Source organism: Truncatella angustata, assembly GCF_020726525.1.
Source record: "Truncatella angustata strain MPI-SDFR-AT-0073 chromosome Unknown BKA67scaffold_4, whole genome shotgun sequence".
In the NCBI taxonomy this organism is placed as follows: domain Eukaryota; kingdom Fungi; phylum Ascomycota; class Sordariomycetes; order Amphisphaeriales; family Sporocadaceae; genus Truncatella; species Truncatella angustata.
Genome location: NW_025763384.1, coordinates 2,851,235 through 2,865,113, shown reverse-complemented (window position 1 = coordinate 2,865,113; position 13,879 = coordinate 2,851,235). Strand labels below are relative to the sequence as shown.

Here is a 13,879-nt window from a genome sequence, read left to right as displayed (position 1 = left end):
TTGACAACTCATGTTGCATATTCGAGAAAAGGTGGCTTGCTGTGACCGTGTTAATAAATGGGCGGACGCATGAGCTGGTGGGGTCAGCGATAACGGATAGTGATAGTCGTGCGCTCCCGGGCCTTGGCAATGGGAAACCCTAATTGCAGCCAAGCCATCCCGACCTGAAGAAACATTGCGCGTAGCGGATGGGATGAAGTCGCCTAGACTAATACCCTGGTGAACAGCAACTCCAGGTCCAACCAGACAAGGCCTTTAGCCCATGGAAGGCAGACAGGCCATCGAGCTGATCAGTGCCGTTCCCATCGACACATTGTATTGTTGCAAATCTAATAAGCACCCCGACTTTGTTAGGGGTATAGCCTAGTGTAGTGTAGTCTGTGTTTGCTCAGCCCGAGCAGGGCTTAGATAGCTTATTTCGCTTCGCTCGTATCCCCATCTTTGCTTGCAGCTAGGTATCGTATCTGGTGTTGTGTACACTGCCCCTGGAACGGTCTACTGCAGCCAACATACAAGCACAGTTCATGGCGCGTTTGACTGTTAGCTAGATGCGAACCCCACCTGGCCACCCTCCAAACGCCTGTAATTCATAACTTTGGTGGCGTTATGATGACAAGCTGCGGCGGCCAGGTGCGGGGGCGTGTCCGACCCTTCAGCTGTACCTAATCAGATTAGCGAGCCAGATCCTTGGAACTAGGATATTGTCTAACCTAGGTTGATCGTTCTGTCATAGCTTCGAAGGGATTTGCGAAAAACGGGTGGCCTCCCACTGGTACTATGTATAGATAGTACCATGTACACGGTCCGGTCTCTCAGTTCGCATGCAAGCCTTCGGCAAACAGTATGCTGAATGTCGCGCCGACAAGGGTTTTGTCGGTGGATCATGGTGAGACGCGTCAGACATTTGATTTACATGGCGGCGTCGAAACGTTGCCTCTACTGAAGCGGGAAGCGGGAAGCGCACTGAGCCGCGATGGAATGCCGCCATATAGACTACAGCATGGGACAAAGCAGAAACCCGTGGTAGGAACATGCAGGAGGATTCACGACAGTTGATGACGATCTAGTTGTTTCACAATCGAAGCTCGTGGAGTCTGGGCCAAAACTAATTACATGGCATGGTATGGGCGATGACATGTTCAGGACAAAACCCTCACGTGAAGATTCTTTACGGCGCCGGCGGCAATCTGGAGTCTTGTAATTATGGAATTTGGAATTCTGGAATTCTGGGGGCATCCTGGTAGCCATGCCGACAGACGTTGGAAAGTATGATTCAGACCTATGGTGTCACTACCTGGCCTACTATATTGCCTATGCTCATAAGCGTACCGGTTGGTATTCGAATGCACCTGGCACCTTCTTGGGCTGTAACTTAACGCTGCATCTGCGAAGGGCTTCGGTTGAAAACAGTCGGACTCTCCCTAGCGCATAGCTGCACATGCAATTGGTGTGAAACGGCCATGCATAGCCAGGCTATGGCCGGAGAGAGATGCTGTTCTCGTTCTCTCGAGCTGCTTAAGTATTGCTTGGTACAGATTACACGAACGCACTCGTTGCCTGCGTATGTGAATACCTACTGTACCGTAGTCCAGGTTGAAGTTATACATGGCGTCTCACACAGTTGCTGGCACCTGAAAGTTCGCAGGTCTGCCAGGCACTAACTACCGTTAGTTAGTCATTCAGCTGCAATGCCCCAGCTGTGTGCTTATCGATAGGATAGAGCCTCAACCTGTCTGGGTTAAACATGGACGACTTTCATCATGCAAGCACAAGGTCCGATTTGGCTTTCGTTTCGTGCCTTTGAGTCTTGACGAGACATCTACTGCAGCGTCAGCTCTTGCGACTACTCTGCGGCCATGTAGCACCGCCTACAACCAGCAATGGCTTCATTCAATCCTTACAGCTACATTCAATGCCCATGCTACGATTCTGCGAGACGCACGCGTTCGTCCGAAGACACACCCTCTCCCTCTACAGCAGGTGCACCCGACGATGACGATCATGCCTTCGATCCCCGTGCTCCTAGGTCGAGCTACAGCTTGTACCCCATAGAATACCTTCTGTACTGCGTCGACTGCAACCAAATCCGCTGTCCGCGTTGCGTTTCCGAGGAGCTTGTGACCATCTACTGTCCCAGCTGTCTGTTCGAGGTCGGTGCTAGCAGCGTAAAGACCGAGGGCAACCGGTATGTGCCACGCGTTCTATGCACCCTACAACCCTAATGTGCTACCATTTCATATCCATGGCGAGGTACACAGTGCCGTATAGCATGTCGTATCGCATAGCATAGCGTACAGGATGGGCCTAGTCCCCTCTCCAACTCCTAACTTGCACCTCGATCTGTTCACCTGTCGTCCAATGGCTGACCGTCGGCGACATCCACTACAGATGCACCCGTAGTTGCTTCCAATGTCCGGTCTGTGTCGGTCCCCTCGCCGTACAGTCCCTTGAGCCAGCACCGGAAGCCTCCCATCTCACGGCAGACAACGCAGCACCGCCAGCACCCGGCCCCTGGGTTTTGTGCTGCTCATATTGTAATTGGAGTTCGTCCGAGATCGGCGTCAAGTTCGACAAGCCTCAGGGCATCTTTGGCCAACTGGCCAAGATACGCCATGGTGATGGGAACAGCGACATCCCGGTTGCAGCTGTTGATGCTCTGCCAGCGAGAAAGGATGCAGAGGTCGATACAGGTTCCGCCAAGTCACGTTTTGCAGCCATGAAATCATTCTATCAATCTCAACTCGCCAACTCCAACACCAGTTCTGGCAGTCTAAGTGGAACTTTGGGAGACTATGGATATGGTTCTCCCACGGCACTCTCCCGGATCATGAGCCTCTACTCGGGTGGAGGAAGTAACGTGTCTACCACCAAGACAAAGAGCAGACCCGCAGTCATGCGCGAAGCTGAAACGTCAAAGGAGGGCTTTCGGCTACCTGATCTTGACGAGGCTAATTCTATCTCGGACCTACGACAGGCTGGCTTCGATGGCACAGTCACGCAATCCCAAGCCACCTCCCAAGTTGAACAGGGGGCCCGATTCTCTGAGGATCTATGGCCCATTCCTCACCTGCTTCGCTCCAAGAGGGCCAAACGATGTCCTGCATGTCGGCACATCCTGAGCAAGCCAGAGGCCAAGGTGAACAATACGCGGTGGCGCATAAGGCTGGTGGCTGGAGGCTTTATCCCCTCCATCTCCATCAAACCCCTCATACCTCCTGGAGCCCCTGCGGTTCCCTCAACTTTCCTCACCCCTATGAAACCTACGCAATACCTGCTCACATTCAAAAACCTCATGTTTGACCAGATCAAGGTTAGTCTGGCTACGCCCAATACCACTCCTGGCCGGTTTGCGTCACGAGTCACAGTACTCTGCCCTCAGTTCACCATCGATGCCAATTCGGATGACTATGACATCAATGAGGTCCTCAAGGAGGATCGTGTGCGACGTGACCGCGCGGACAGCATGCATCAAGCTGAGCCCGGAAAGGTCTGGGAGCGCGGCCGCAACTGGGTCAGTATTGTCGTCGAGGTCATACCGGCGTCCCTCAACATCGAGCACAAATCAGTTCTCTTAAAGAAAGCCGGCGAGTCTGAGGGAGACGGCCCCTTGAGAGAGGATGAGGATGTACTAGAGATACCCATGTTTGTGAGACTGGAGTGGGAGAGCGACCCCACCGGTGACCATGTCAGTGCTCCGGCGGGCAAGGACAAAGATGGAAAAGAGAAGAGAGAGCTGGCGTATTGGTGCGTGCTTGGGATTGGAAAGATCAGTCAGGAATAGACTGGATAATGATAGAGACATGATACCCCCTTTTTAAGATAGACAACAAAAGCATTCTACACGTTTTTAAAAAAACACACTTACGAGTAGCTAAGTATTTAGCACCGGTTGATGTAGACAATTATTGGTTTGTTGGGTGCAACAGATCGTATCTGCAGACACACTATTGTATATTACTAACGGGGTGTGATACCCATCATTGCCCCTTATCGCACTAATTGGTTATCACACTTGCAGGATCCTCACTCAACATATGTCAACTTAAGTGTGAAATCCTGACCGTAATACAGCATAGCAGTTAGCAAGCTTTTATCTCGATGTGTCAAAGAGACAGAGCGATAACGCCTCCTGTGTGCGGATGCTTGACAGCGCCAAAGAATTCTTTTTCAAAGCAAGAAATGGTAGCTCCTAGGCTTCATTGCATGCGGATATCCGTCTTATGAACCTGGAGGAAATCTCACACCAAAAGCGTCGCGGCTGGACTACTTGCGCGGCCGTTTGCAAAGAATGGCAAGTCTTTGTCGAACGAAAGAACTTTCTCTGACTAATATTATAGGCATGACGCTTACAGGAACTCGGATATATGACTACCCGACGAAGAGGTTTCATTCGACATATCTGTTTGGATATTGAGCTTCCACGGTATACCTGTTGCCGTTGTCAGCAGACCGAGCTATGGCCATGAACGTCACGACATATTAGCCCTACGGTCAGATATGCCATGCTGAAGCTGCTTTCTGTTCTTCACACCTGGCAGCCCACAGGTTGTCTGGGACTGGAGCTAAGCGCCTTTCCACCCCCAGCGACTCGGAACACTGGTTCAAGAACCATCATTTTAGACTCGAACATGAAGATGACGGAGATTTGGTCCAACAGCAGGTAGCTGACACCAGATGGCATGACCCAAATCACGGCTGGGTCAATGGCCAGCAGGTCGAGGCTCCTCGCACCTCGGCTATATTGTGGCTCTTCTTCTCGCTCTGCCGGATTACTTCCGAACAGTATCCATCTTTGAAGAATTCAACGACCAGTTTACATCGGCACTGGACAGCGACACGCTATACTTGGACCATGTAGATGCCAAACCGGTCGCAGACCCCACGTTGGTTGGAAGCTTTGGCCTCGAGAAGTCGTCGATTTGAAGATCTTTCCATCTCGTATGTGATCGATGGTCGACAATTTTCCAACTCCTGTTGGCTATCCCATACTTGGCCCCGTCCACGATCGCCAACACTCACATCATCATTTCTAACAAAGACGGCCCCTCGTAAGAATGTGTTCATACACTAATAATAATAAAAAGTGCTAGCCTAGCTGCGCTAAGTATGCCGCAGCTGGAAAGTATGGTATTCTGGAACAGCAAGCATGAAGAAGCATGCGCCGTCATCTATCATAGGAAGAAGGCAAGCTACACTTACAAGACTTGGTACCTGGGATCACGAGCTCAATCATGATGTGGTCGAGTCCTGGCAGAGAGTTGCTTCTGGTTCCTGCCACCTGCGGGTCAAGAACAAACGAGCCCATGGCGTTATCAACTCCCATGATGCCGTCCACGCTTTGCGCTTGCCAGGTGGAGTCATCAATCCAGCATCACTATGGCAGACACGTCAGGAGGGCGGGATGCAAAGAATGGCCTGATCAGTTGTTCTGCCCTTCTTTTTCGATTCGGGACCCACTCAGGATAGTATGCCGTCTGGCGGCCTCGTGGTGTCCTGGGTTAGTAGCGGCAGCCCTCTTAAGGGCTTGTCAGTGAAGCCAAGACCAGCCTACGAGATAGGTAGTACCGCACGATGAACAATTGGATACTACTCATATTATTCATGAAGATGATTCCTGCTCTAACCAGAAGTGTGCCATCCGCTAGAACGGAAGCGCCGGACGTAATATATGCGTAGTGAACTTCGACCGAAATTCACACTATGGTGCAATTCTAAATATATCCTACTATCTGAGATTAGCTTACATTTGTATTTTGAAATATATATCACGACATTTACGAGAGGGCTTGAGTGAAGGTTGATGGCTCGTCAAAAGCTCAGTAGATGATATTCAAAACGAGGGTACATGTATATTGAAATTACCTCCTCTTGATGGGGCATACGTGAACTACTAAGTAAGGACATCACATGGAGCCAAGAGACAGAAGAAGTGGATTTATGGGCTTGTCATCAAAACCATGCTCGTTAATTAATATCACAAGCTATCTGAACGCCATGCCCTTTTTGGTATTTACGCCGGGAAGAGAAGTCCATTCATGCTATCATCGAAGTCATGTATGCTGAACCAATACCTTCCGAATGCCCTTCCATGTCAAAACGCCGGGTTTCGTCACTCCGGTTCGCCTTGGTTCCCCACCGTGCAGCTACTGCCTAACCCTAGTACTCAGTAGAGCCGGACTGGGGGAACTCGAAGGTGACACCACGGCCAGTGAGACGGCGGTAGACCTCGGAGTAGGTGTCGAGTCTGTAGTCGACACCACCACGCTCCTTCTCGTCAAGGACAACCTTGAGGAGCTTGCTGCCGTCCTCCTTGGTGCGGAGACGCTTGCCGACGATCTCGACGGGGTAGACGAGGTCAGTCAGGATGGCGTCGTGGACAGCAGTCAGAGTTCGGGAACGAGGACGCTTCTGGGTCTGGGTGTTGCGGGAGCGGGCAGAGCGCTTGGGGCGGGGCAGGATGCGGCGCGAGGCGAGGAAGACGACGTGGCGGTCAGAGAACTTCTTCTCGAGCTCACGGGTCAAGCTGGTGGTTTGTTAGTGGCCGGACGGGTTGTGTCGAGGAGGATGCGTGTATAGGGAAAACTTACCGCTGCTGGACGCGGTGGAATCCCTGGAGAGAAGGGACGGGGACAAAGATGGCAATAGCCTTCTTGCCGTGGCCAACCTCGATCTAATCAAGATCCAAAGTCAGCAGGCGAGCTCCAGGAGACAGACATTCTGAAGGGAAATGAATGTTCCTTGGACCGCTTCCCGTCCTATTCCTTCAGATGTTTTGTATTGCTAAGTGGCTTGAAATATGATATATGTCGTGGTGGAAGTCTAGGTAGGATACGAATCGCTCGGGATGTCGTGGTTCTTCTCTTTCTTTGCTTCATCTTCCTTTTTTCATGTATCATAGCATTTCCAAGCCATCGTAGGAACAGGACCAAGTCGCGGATCTAGGAATCTAATTCACGTTCATCGGCTCTTTTGCTTTATCTTACCTCACGGGCAGAGACAATCTGCAGAGGTCGGAGAGCGGCCTTCAGGTCGGCAGTGTTGCTCTCGAGGTCGTACAGAGCACCAGCAATGCTGGTCTCCAACTCGGAGGGGCTCTGCCTCGAAGGGCTGTTGGCGGCGATCTTGTTCAGAGCGGGGGAAGACATGATGGGCGACGGGACTCTGGGTGAGACTGGCTGTTGTCAGGCTTGTCGTTGAGGTTGAGAGAAGTCGATCGCGAGGCGCTGGATAAAAAGTTACGGATTTTTGGGGGGGCCATCAAGCAAAATTGAATTGTGGGCAGGTGCGAACAGAAAGGTGGGAAAACCCCGGCTAAAGTGATTTCAAATGGTGGGGTTGGTTGGCCAATTGAACCAATCCAATCCAGGCCAGACTAACTAGACAAGACTAGTCTAGAACAAACCGCAGTATTGAATAGTGTCAGTGGTAGGAGTGGTTACTGCAAGTGGTGCTGGAAGACTGGCAAAGATTGGCAAGACTGACATGCAGTAGTGTCATTGTTGAATACAATATCCTACGATTGGTAATCTCCAGTGTGCTAAATTTTTGGACAGATCTTCATGTCTGTCATATTAAGTACTGAGGACTACTTACTGTTGTGAAGCTGGATGCTAATACAACAAAGCCTGACACTACCTCCAAGTAGAATCAATTGGGAGTTGGATCTGAGCCCGAACTCGTCTCATCATGAGCCTTTTGTTTTTGAACTATTCCGCACCTCTATCCATTTATAGAACCATGGATGCGTGGGCGACTTCGATACTGGCAAGACATCATTGATCATTCGTGTGTCATCGTGGGACTTGGTAAATTCTTATGACATTCTGCCACAAAAAAAAAAAAAAAAGAATTAAAAAAAAAAAAAAAAAGCCTCGCTCTCGCCCTCGTTTTCCATTATGACAATATCACCATATCTGCACCCTTGGCAATACGCTTTATGCGGCGCATATTGATCCCGATGACATCTCAAAAGGGTGCACCTCTGCTGCAGACTATCCTCGGGACGCTTTTCGTTTACTCAGCTCCAGACTACATCGCACAGCAAATGCTCCAGAGTCCTGACTGATGTATTTATTCTTTGATCTGGACAAGTGCTTAGCTCAGCTGGTAGATTATTGTGGCTTCCCATGATCTAGGAAATGATGCACCTTTCAGTACGGTGCCTTGGTCTACTGTTGCTGCCCCCGGGTACGACATATAGTCGTTTCACTTGAAGGAAGTATTGCGAAGTTCTGGGCTCATCCGGTTTCATTTCTGTTTAACACGCTTGCATTCCCATGCATACCTTTGCTTGACAGCTAATGTCGAACCCTAATACCGAGCTCGAGTTGAGCTGCCTATCGGAAGGCAAGTTCTATGTTCGTGATATTGCCAAAGTACGCTTCATCGGCTGCTCCACGGTTGACCCGTTTGCCGACGGATCCGGCTACTGCCCCCAACTGGACCTTCGACCCTCAAGTTTCTCATCAGGCCATTGTAACGAGATTCGCAAGCAAAGATGCGATGACTCGGATGATGACAAAAACTGGTATACTTGTCAAGCTTCGCCGCCTTTTCTTGAATATTGCCGATCTATCCCTTGCCAATCAATCACATGTCAAACAGAGGATATCATTCCTGCAAGGTTGAGTCACGACCAGACTGCTGCTCAAGCCTTGATTGGAATTACATCAACTGCCTCAACGCCAACGTCAAACCCATTACAGTCCTCAAACAAAAATACCGGGGCTCATTTGTCGACTGTCGCTATCATAAGAATAGCCGTGAGTGGTGCCGTGGTCGTCTTAATTCTTATCGGGGTATTGGCATATTAATGTAGCTGATGGGCGTGGGCGTGGGCGTGGGCGTGGGCGTGGGCCACAAGGACTGGATTGTACTGGATCCTCGTAACCTATATGCCACAATCTCTAAATCTTGACAAGCTGGATCGCATCTATGTATAGGCAAATAATTCAAATCGCGAAGCTGAAGGTTCAGTTCACCCGGACTGAAAGCTCTGGATATTTATCGAACCGATGGGCAGCTAAGAGAGTCCTTGTAGCTGGACTCAGCTAGGCACTATACGGTTTACTGTAACTGTTAGAAGCAGGGAACTCTCCATCAGTCTGACAGGGCTGAGCAAGCCTACGTCTATGGGAGCGGCAGCTACTAGCAATCTGCCAGCTGCAGTATGTAAGCGGATAAAGCCGCTTGTGAGAAATGTTATAGGTGTTATTGCAGTCTATATCAGGCTAAAGAAGAAGAGTAATTGCCCTTTTATTAGATCTGTGATGGAGTTTTCAAAGGAATTCTTAGCAGCGCTTATTGCCCTGTGCTTCCCTAGCACAGGTCCTATGGAACAGCCTAGGAGACAGACAACTAGTCCTATAACACAGTAATGCACTTTACTAACAGCTTACAATGGTACTGTTAATATGTTTATAAGCAGGTAATTCCATAAAGCTTGTTCGCAGAGAATCGTAAATCGACAATACTACAAGATTCTACAAAATTCTATGGGTATATTTATTTGATATATATTGAACTCGACCCCTAAGACCCTCCTTTACAAAGATATGAGAAATAAGAGAGAAATGTTACGACGTTGGAAAACGTGCTAACTGGCATTAAATGGGCCTGTCCGGGCTATAAGTGTAGACGGAAGGGTGGGCCTTATAAATATTATCACTATTTCGACCAAAACTAGAAACGAAGCTCTAATTATAAGTGGTGTATTATATTGAATTATCGGCGAAGAGTCTTATATATCTATCTGTCCTATACGATCTATGTTATACTAGCTTCAAAAGATGGCGGGGTGAACAGCCTCGCTGGAGGATAGAAACTCGTCATAGGGTGAAGCGCCTACCGCCGTAGCAAGTCGTATTACCAAGACACGACCTGATCTACTACCTATTACGATCGTTGATCCTGCTACTCTTGACGCTACAGGACGACACTCTGGAGGCAACCAAATAAGGTTATTACCATTTTGAACAATCCATACACGGTTAGCACTAATACTATATCGATGCTGGTTATAAGCGTTTGATAAAGCAATTCGGGTCGATGGCATAAGGTCGGTAAGAGATGACGTCAGAAATATGTCATCTGCATCGGTCAAGAGATGGGAGCTATTATCTGGGTCAAATGAAATGTAGTTTATAATGCGGTTAACATCGAGCGTTTGTAGGCAGACGCCAGAGCTGGCGTCCCATAGCTTGACTGTACGATCGGATGAGCCGGACGCTACCCGCCCGTCGGCCGAGAACGCGACGGACCATACCGAACCAGTATGGCCCTCGAGTGTCTGTAAGCAAGAGCCAGAGCCGGCGTCCCATAGCTTGACTGCATCATCGTATGAGCCGGACGCTACCCGCCCGTCGGCCGAGAACGCGACGGAATATACCGAACCAGTATGGCCCTCGAGTGTCTGTAAGCAAGAGCCAGAGCCGGCGTCCCATAGCTTGACTGTATCATCGTATGAGCCGGACGCTACCCGCCCGTCGGCCGAGAACGCGACGGACCATACCGGACCAGTATGGCCCTCGAGTGTCTGTAAGCAAGAGCCAGAGCCGGCGTCCCATAGCTTGACTGTAGAATCGGATGAGCCGGACGCTACCCGCCCGTCGGCCGAGAACGCGACGGACCATACCGAACCAGTATGGCCCTCGAGTGTCTGTAAGCAAGCGTTCCAATCTGCCTCAACTTTCGGCGCTAATTTGATCCAAGAAGGGTATTCCCTATTAAATAATCTCCTGATCAAACTCTTGGTAGGACTGAATATAAGGGCTGACGTATAAACTTGCAATGGAGCGACCTCGATGCCTCCTTTCTGCGAAAGAATAAATCGGCGAGCATCTTTGACAAGACTTTGCAATTCTTGTGAGTTAGTTTCGATCTGTACATTATTAGATTCTCCTACTAATAATGTGAAAGCTTTGTTTAAAGCACAATAAAAGCTTACCAGTGTCTTCTCCAGCTTCTCTATTGCTTTCACACCTTCCGGGATGTTACGCATTAGACTTAGAGCCTCTAGCCATTGGAGATAATTGTTTCTCAGGAACTTCAGGATACTACTGGTAAACTCCGACTCCTTACTCATGCCTGCCTTAGTCACAACTCCCGAGTCTTGGAGATGGTCTACCCAAAAGATGCAAGAGTATCGAATGCTAGCCAAAGGATCAGACGCAGGGGTTTTGACCTTTTCGACGGGAAACCCAGGATTACGCAGATCATAAATGTCGCGTCTCAACGTGTTGTAGAGAAGGTCTAAAGACCTTGCGAAGATCTCACCATGTTGGTGTTGGATACCAGAGCATAGGATCTCATCAGATGCATTTTCAAGTAGGAAATCCTTGGCGGACTGATGCACAAAAAAGATGCTGCCTTCCCGTAGAGTCAGGAAAGAGCCACATGACGCAATGATTTCTTGAACCTCGTCCTGGCCAAGGTCTTTGAGAGACAGGACCAAGCCCTTTAATTCATCCACACTGACAGGTTGATACACTGTCGAAACCAGAGCCAGGATCTCGCGACAAACTTCGGCATCCTTCGATTCAGAAATTTGTTCAATCATCCTCTTATAAAGCGCATTAAGACCTGGTGGAAATGACCTCAACGTTCCAATCGTGTGTCGTTTTTGGACCTTCTGATCTGCAAGCTGGTGACAAACCAAGGCTACCCACAGAAAGGTCCCATCGGCATTGCTAGTCAAGTAATGCCGGACGGCATCCTTCGTTTTCTCGTCATACTTCTTGGATTTTTCCAGCTGGTCCACTTTATACTCGATATAAAAATTGACAGCTCTAGCTACGGCATCTTGATTTATCTCGAGATGTAGCTTGTCCATTTGCTTCGCATTATTAAGCTTCGCTTCTATATCCGACCAATTGCGACTAGAAATGATCCATTTGACAGTTGAAGAGTTGACAATCAAATCAAGTAGCAGTTCTCGGTCAGTGTTGCATTCATCTAAGGCGTCAATAATGATAGTCGCGTCTTTGAGGCTCGGGTCCTCGAATATAGCTGTCGCTATGTCTCGAATTTCATACCAAACATTCGCACCGGTAAAGAGCTTTTCGCGTTTGTCATCATACTTCTTTCGTACATGCTTAATAAGCGAAGGATCTTGGTCTATAAGGTTATAGATCAGGCCTCGCATTACAGATATCGCGTTGTCTAATTCATTCGAAGTGGCTTGGCAGAAAAAATAAGACAGCAAATCTGACGGATTCTGCTCTATTTTATCGATGATACCGCAGAGAAGCATAGTCTTGCCTTTGCCAGGATCACCTTTGATCCAGAGCAGCCGACTCTGACGGTCGTTTCGAAATCGAATAAAGTGATCGTGCTCGAGAATCCAGGAATAAGAACCCTCGAGTAAGCCGCCTTTTGTTTCTTCGATGCGCTTCTTATCCTTGCGGGGATCTGTCACGAAAAGGTCGTGTAAGCACTGATTGTCTTTGTCATCTTGGAATCTCCTCTCTTGTTGCAATGCTTGATTCTGGATGGTCAAGTGAATGTCTTGGAGACTCTTCTCCATAGCGCTGGCAGTATCCGCAAGCCTCCCAAGCCATATCGTGGCTTTTTCAGTGTTGTATTGTTCCATATCTCTTTGGACAGCAGCTTCGACTTCCTTGATTTTGCTAAGCTGGTCCGCCCACCCATCAACTTTCAATGCATCCCTAGATATGGTTGCAAGCCAGTGGCGATCGTAAAGGCAGATGCTCTTGAGCTGATATGAGAGAAGCTTCTCGTAGACCTGCCGGATGTTTTTCTCCAACTGGCTTCGTAGTCCTGCGAATGATTGTTCATTGCTGTTCTCATCGAGAAGAAGGGATGCCAGATTCCAATACCATTCCATTCTCGATAGTACGTAGATGATGCCTTCGCGATTTTCGCGATCTTCAGCAATGGGGTTTGATAGAACCTGTTTACCGTAAGTCAGAAATAGACCGTTTTCCTGTGCTAGAAGAACATACCTCCAGCCCAAGACACACTCCAGCCCAAGCAACGGCGGCTTGTGGAACGAACTGTACAGCGCTATTCATAAGTACCCTCGCAGTTTGCACGGCTTGCAGGACGTTCCCAAGACCTTGTTTGACAGATGCCGTTTTCTCCGTCCGATCCAATCCGTCAAGAACTAACTTATGCATTTGAACGGTAGTTGGCTTCCACGAAGCTGTTATCACGTGTTCAGCGGCTTGATCGAGCTGAGTACTCGGTTCGTTTTGGCCAAGTTTAGCGGCTATGATCTTTTCAAAGGCCTGAGTCACTTTAGGCTCGTTTTTTTCAAGGTCATCGTAGGCTTCGTGCCAAAGTCGCTCTTGAGGATTCGGCAGCTGCGAGTCCTTATCTGCCCCCAAGGAGAGCTTAGAAGCTGGTAATTGTGACGAAGTCCCGGGTGCTGGCTCAGCTATAGGCTGGGACGAAGTAGGTGAAGGTGTCGTTCTTGATGGAATTGAAGTTGGATTTGACGTGGGCTCTAGGATGGAGGTTTGCCGTCGCTTTTTGATCCTGTTTTTCACCTTTTCCCACCAGGGGGGTGCCATTTTGTGTAGGACGGTATATGGCTTGCCCCTTGATGGATAATTTTGACGATATTGGGGACTAGCAGGATGGCTTCGCCCTGAACGATAATGATTGCAACAGGAATGAGCTTCTATCAGAATGCTAAGCGGGGTTTTCAAAGCTGCAAGATGAAAGGCTGCAAAACAATCCTGGAAATAGGGCACAGGTTATAAGGCTAATCAGAATCTGCCATGTCTGCCTCGGCGCTTAAATATCTGCTTGGGGAGGTTGATTGGCTATGCGCGTCGTTACATAGTTACGGCTTGACTGCTACATGACATATTGATACGGCGCTTTTCATATTCCCGATCGAGTTAACTAAGAAAAG

At 49.0% G+C, this 13,879-nt stretch overlaps 6 protein-coding genes across 6 annotated transcripts; 4 read left to right on the top strand and 2 right to left on the bottom strand.

The window, feature by feature from the left end:
• Positions 1-1,737: 1,737 nt before the first annotated feature.
• Positions 1,738-3,921, top strand: BKA67DRAFT_565680 (dynactin p62 family protein). The gene is made up of 2 exons (XM_046102826.1): positions 1,738-2,185; positions 2,389-3,921. Exons 1-2 carry the CDS (start codon positions 1,881-1,883, stop codon positions 3,779-3,781), a joined length of 1,698 nt encoding a protein of 565 aa, XP_045958866.1. The 5' UTR covers positions 1,738-1,880; the 3' UTR covers positions 3,782-3,921.
• A 540-nt stretch (positions 3,922-4,461) lies between these two features.
• On the top strand, positions 4,462-4,734 carry BKA67DRAFT_565678 (uncharacterized protein). Its single transcript, XM_046102825.1, has one exon. It carries the CDS (start codon positions 4,503-4,505, stop codon positions 4,662-4,664), a length of 162 nt encoding a protein of 53 aa, XP_045958865.1. The 5' UTR covers positions 4,462-4,502; the 3' UTR covers positions 4,665-4,734.
• A 377-nt stretch (positions 4,735-5,111) lies between these two features.
• On the top strand, positions 5,112-5,508 carry BKA67DRAFT_565677 (uncharacterized protein). Its single transcript, XM_046102824.1, has one exon. The coding sequence runs from the start codon at positions 5,147-5,149 to the stop codon at positions 5,417-5,419; it is 273 nt and encodes a 90-aa protein (XP_045958864.1). The 5' UTR covers positions 5,112-5,146; the 3' UTR covers positions 5,420-5,508.
• Positions 5,509-5,934: 426 nt separating this feature from the next.
• On the bottom strand, positions 5,935-7,322 carry BKA67DRAFT_565676 (40S ribosomal protein S7). Its single transcript, XM_046102823.1, has 3 exons — positions 6,984-7,322; positions 6,588-6,670; positions 5,935-6,523 (listed from the first exon to the last, which is right to left on the bottom strand). The coding sequence occupies exons 1-3, from the start codon at positions 7,143-7,145 to the stop codon at positions 6,157-6,159; spliced, it is 612 nt and encodes a 203-aa protein (XP_045958863.1). The 5' UTR covers positions 7,146-7,322; the 3' UTR covers positions 5,935-6,156.
• A 919-nt stretch (positions 7,323-8,241) lies between these two features.
• BKA67DRAFT_565672 (uncharacterized protein) lies at positions 8,242-8,823 on the top strand. Its single transcript, XM_046102822.1, has one exon. The coding sequence runs from the start codon at positions 8,301-8,303 to the stop codon at positions 8,811-8,813; it is 513 nt and encodes a 170-aa protein (XP_045958862.1). The 5' UTR covers positions 8,242-8,300; the 3' UTR covers positions 8,814-8,823.
• A 958-nt stretch (positions 8,824-9,781) lies between these two features.
• Positions 9,782-13,532, bottom strand: BKA67DRAFT_517795 (uncharacterized protein; the record flags this gene model as incomplete). The annotated part of the gene is made up of 3 exons (XM_046097940.1): positions 9,782-10,879; positions 10,946-12,910; positions 12,963-13,532. The coding sequence occupies 3 exons, from the start codon at positions 13,530-13,532 to the stop codon at positions 9,782-9,784; spliced, it is 3,633 nt and encodes a 1,210-aa protein (XP_045958861.1).
• Positions 13,533-13,879: the final 347 nt, after the last annotated feature.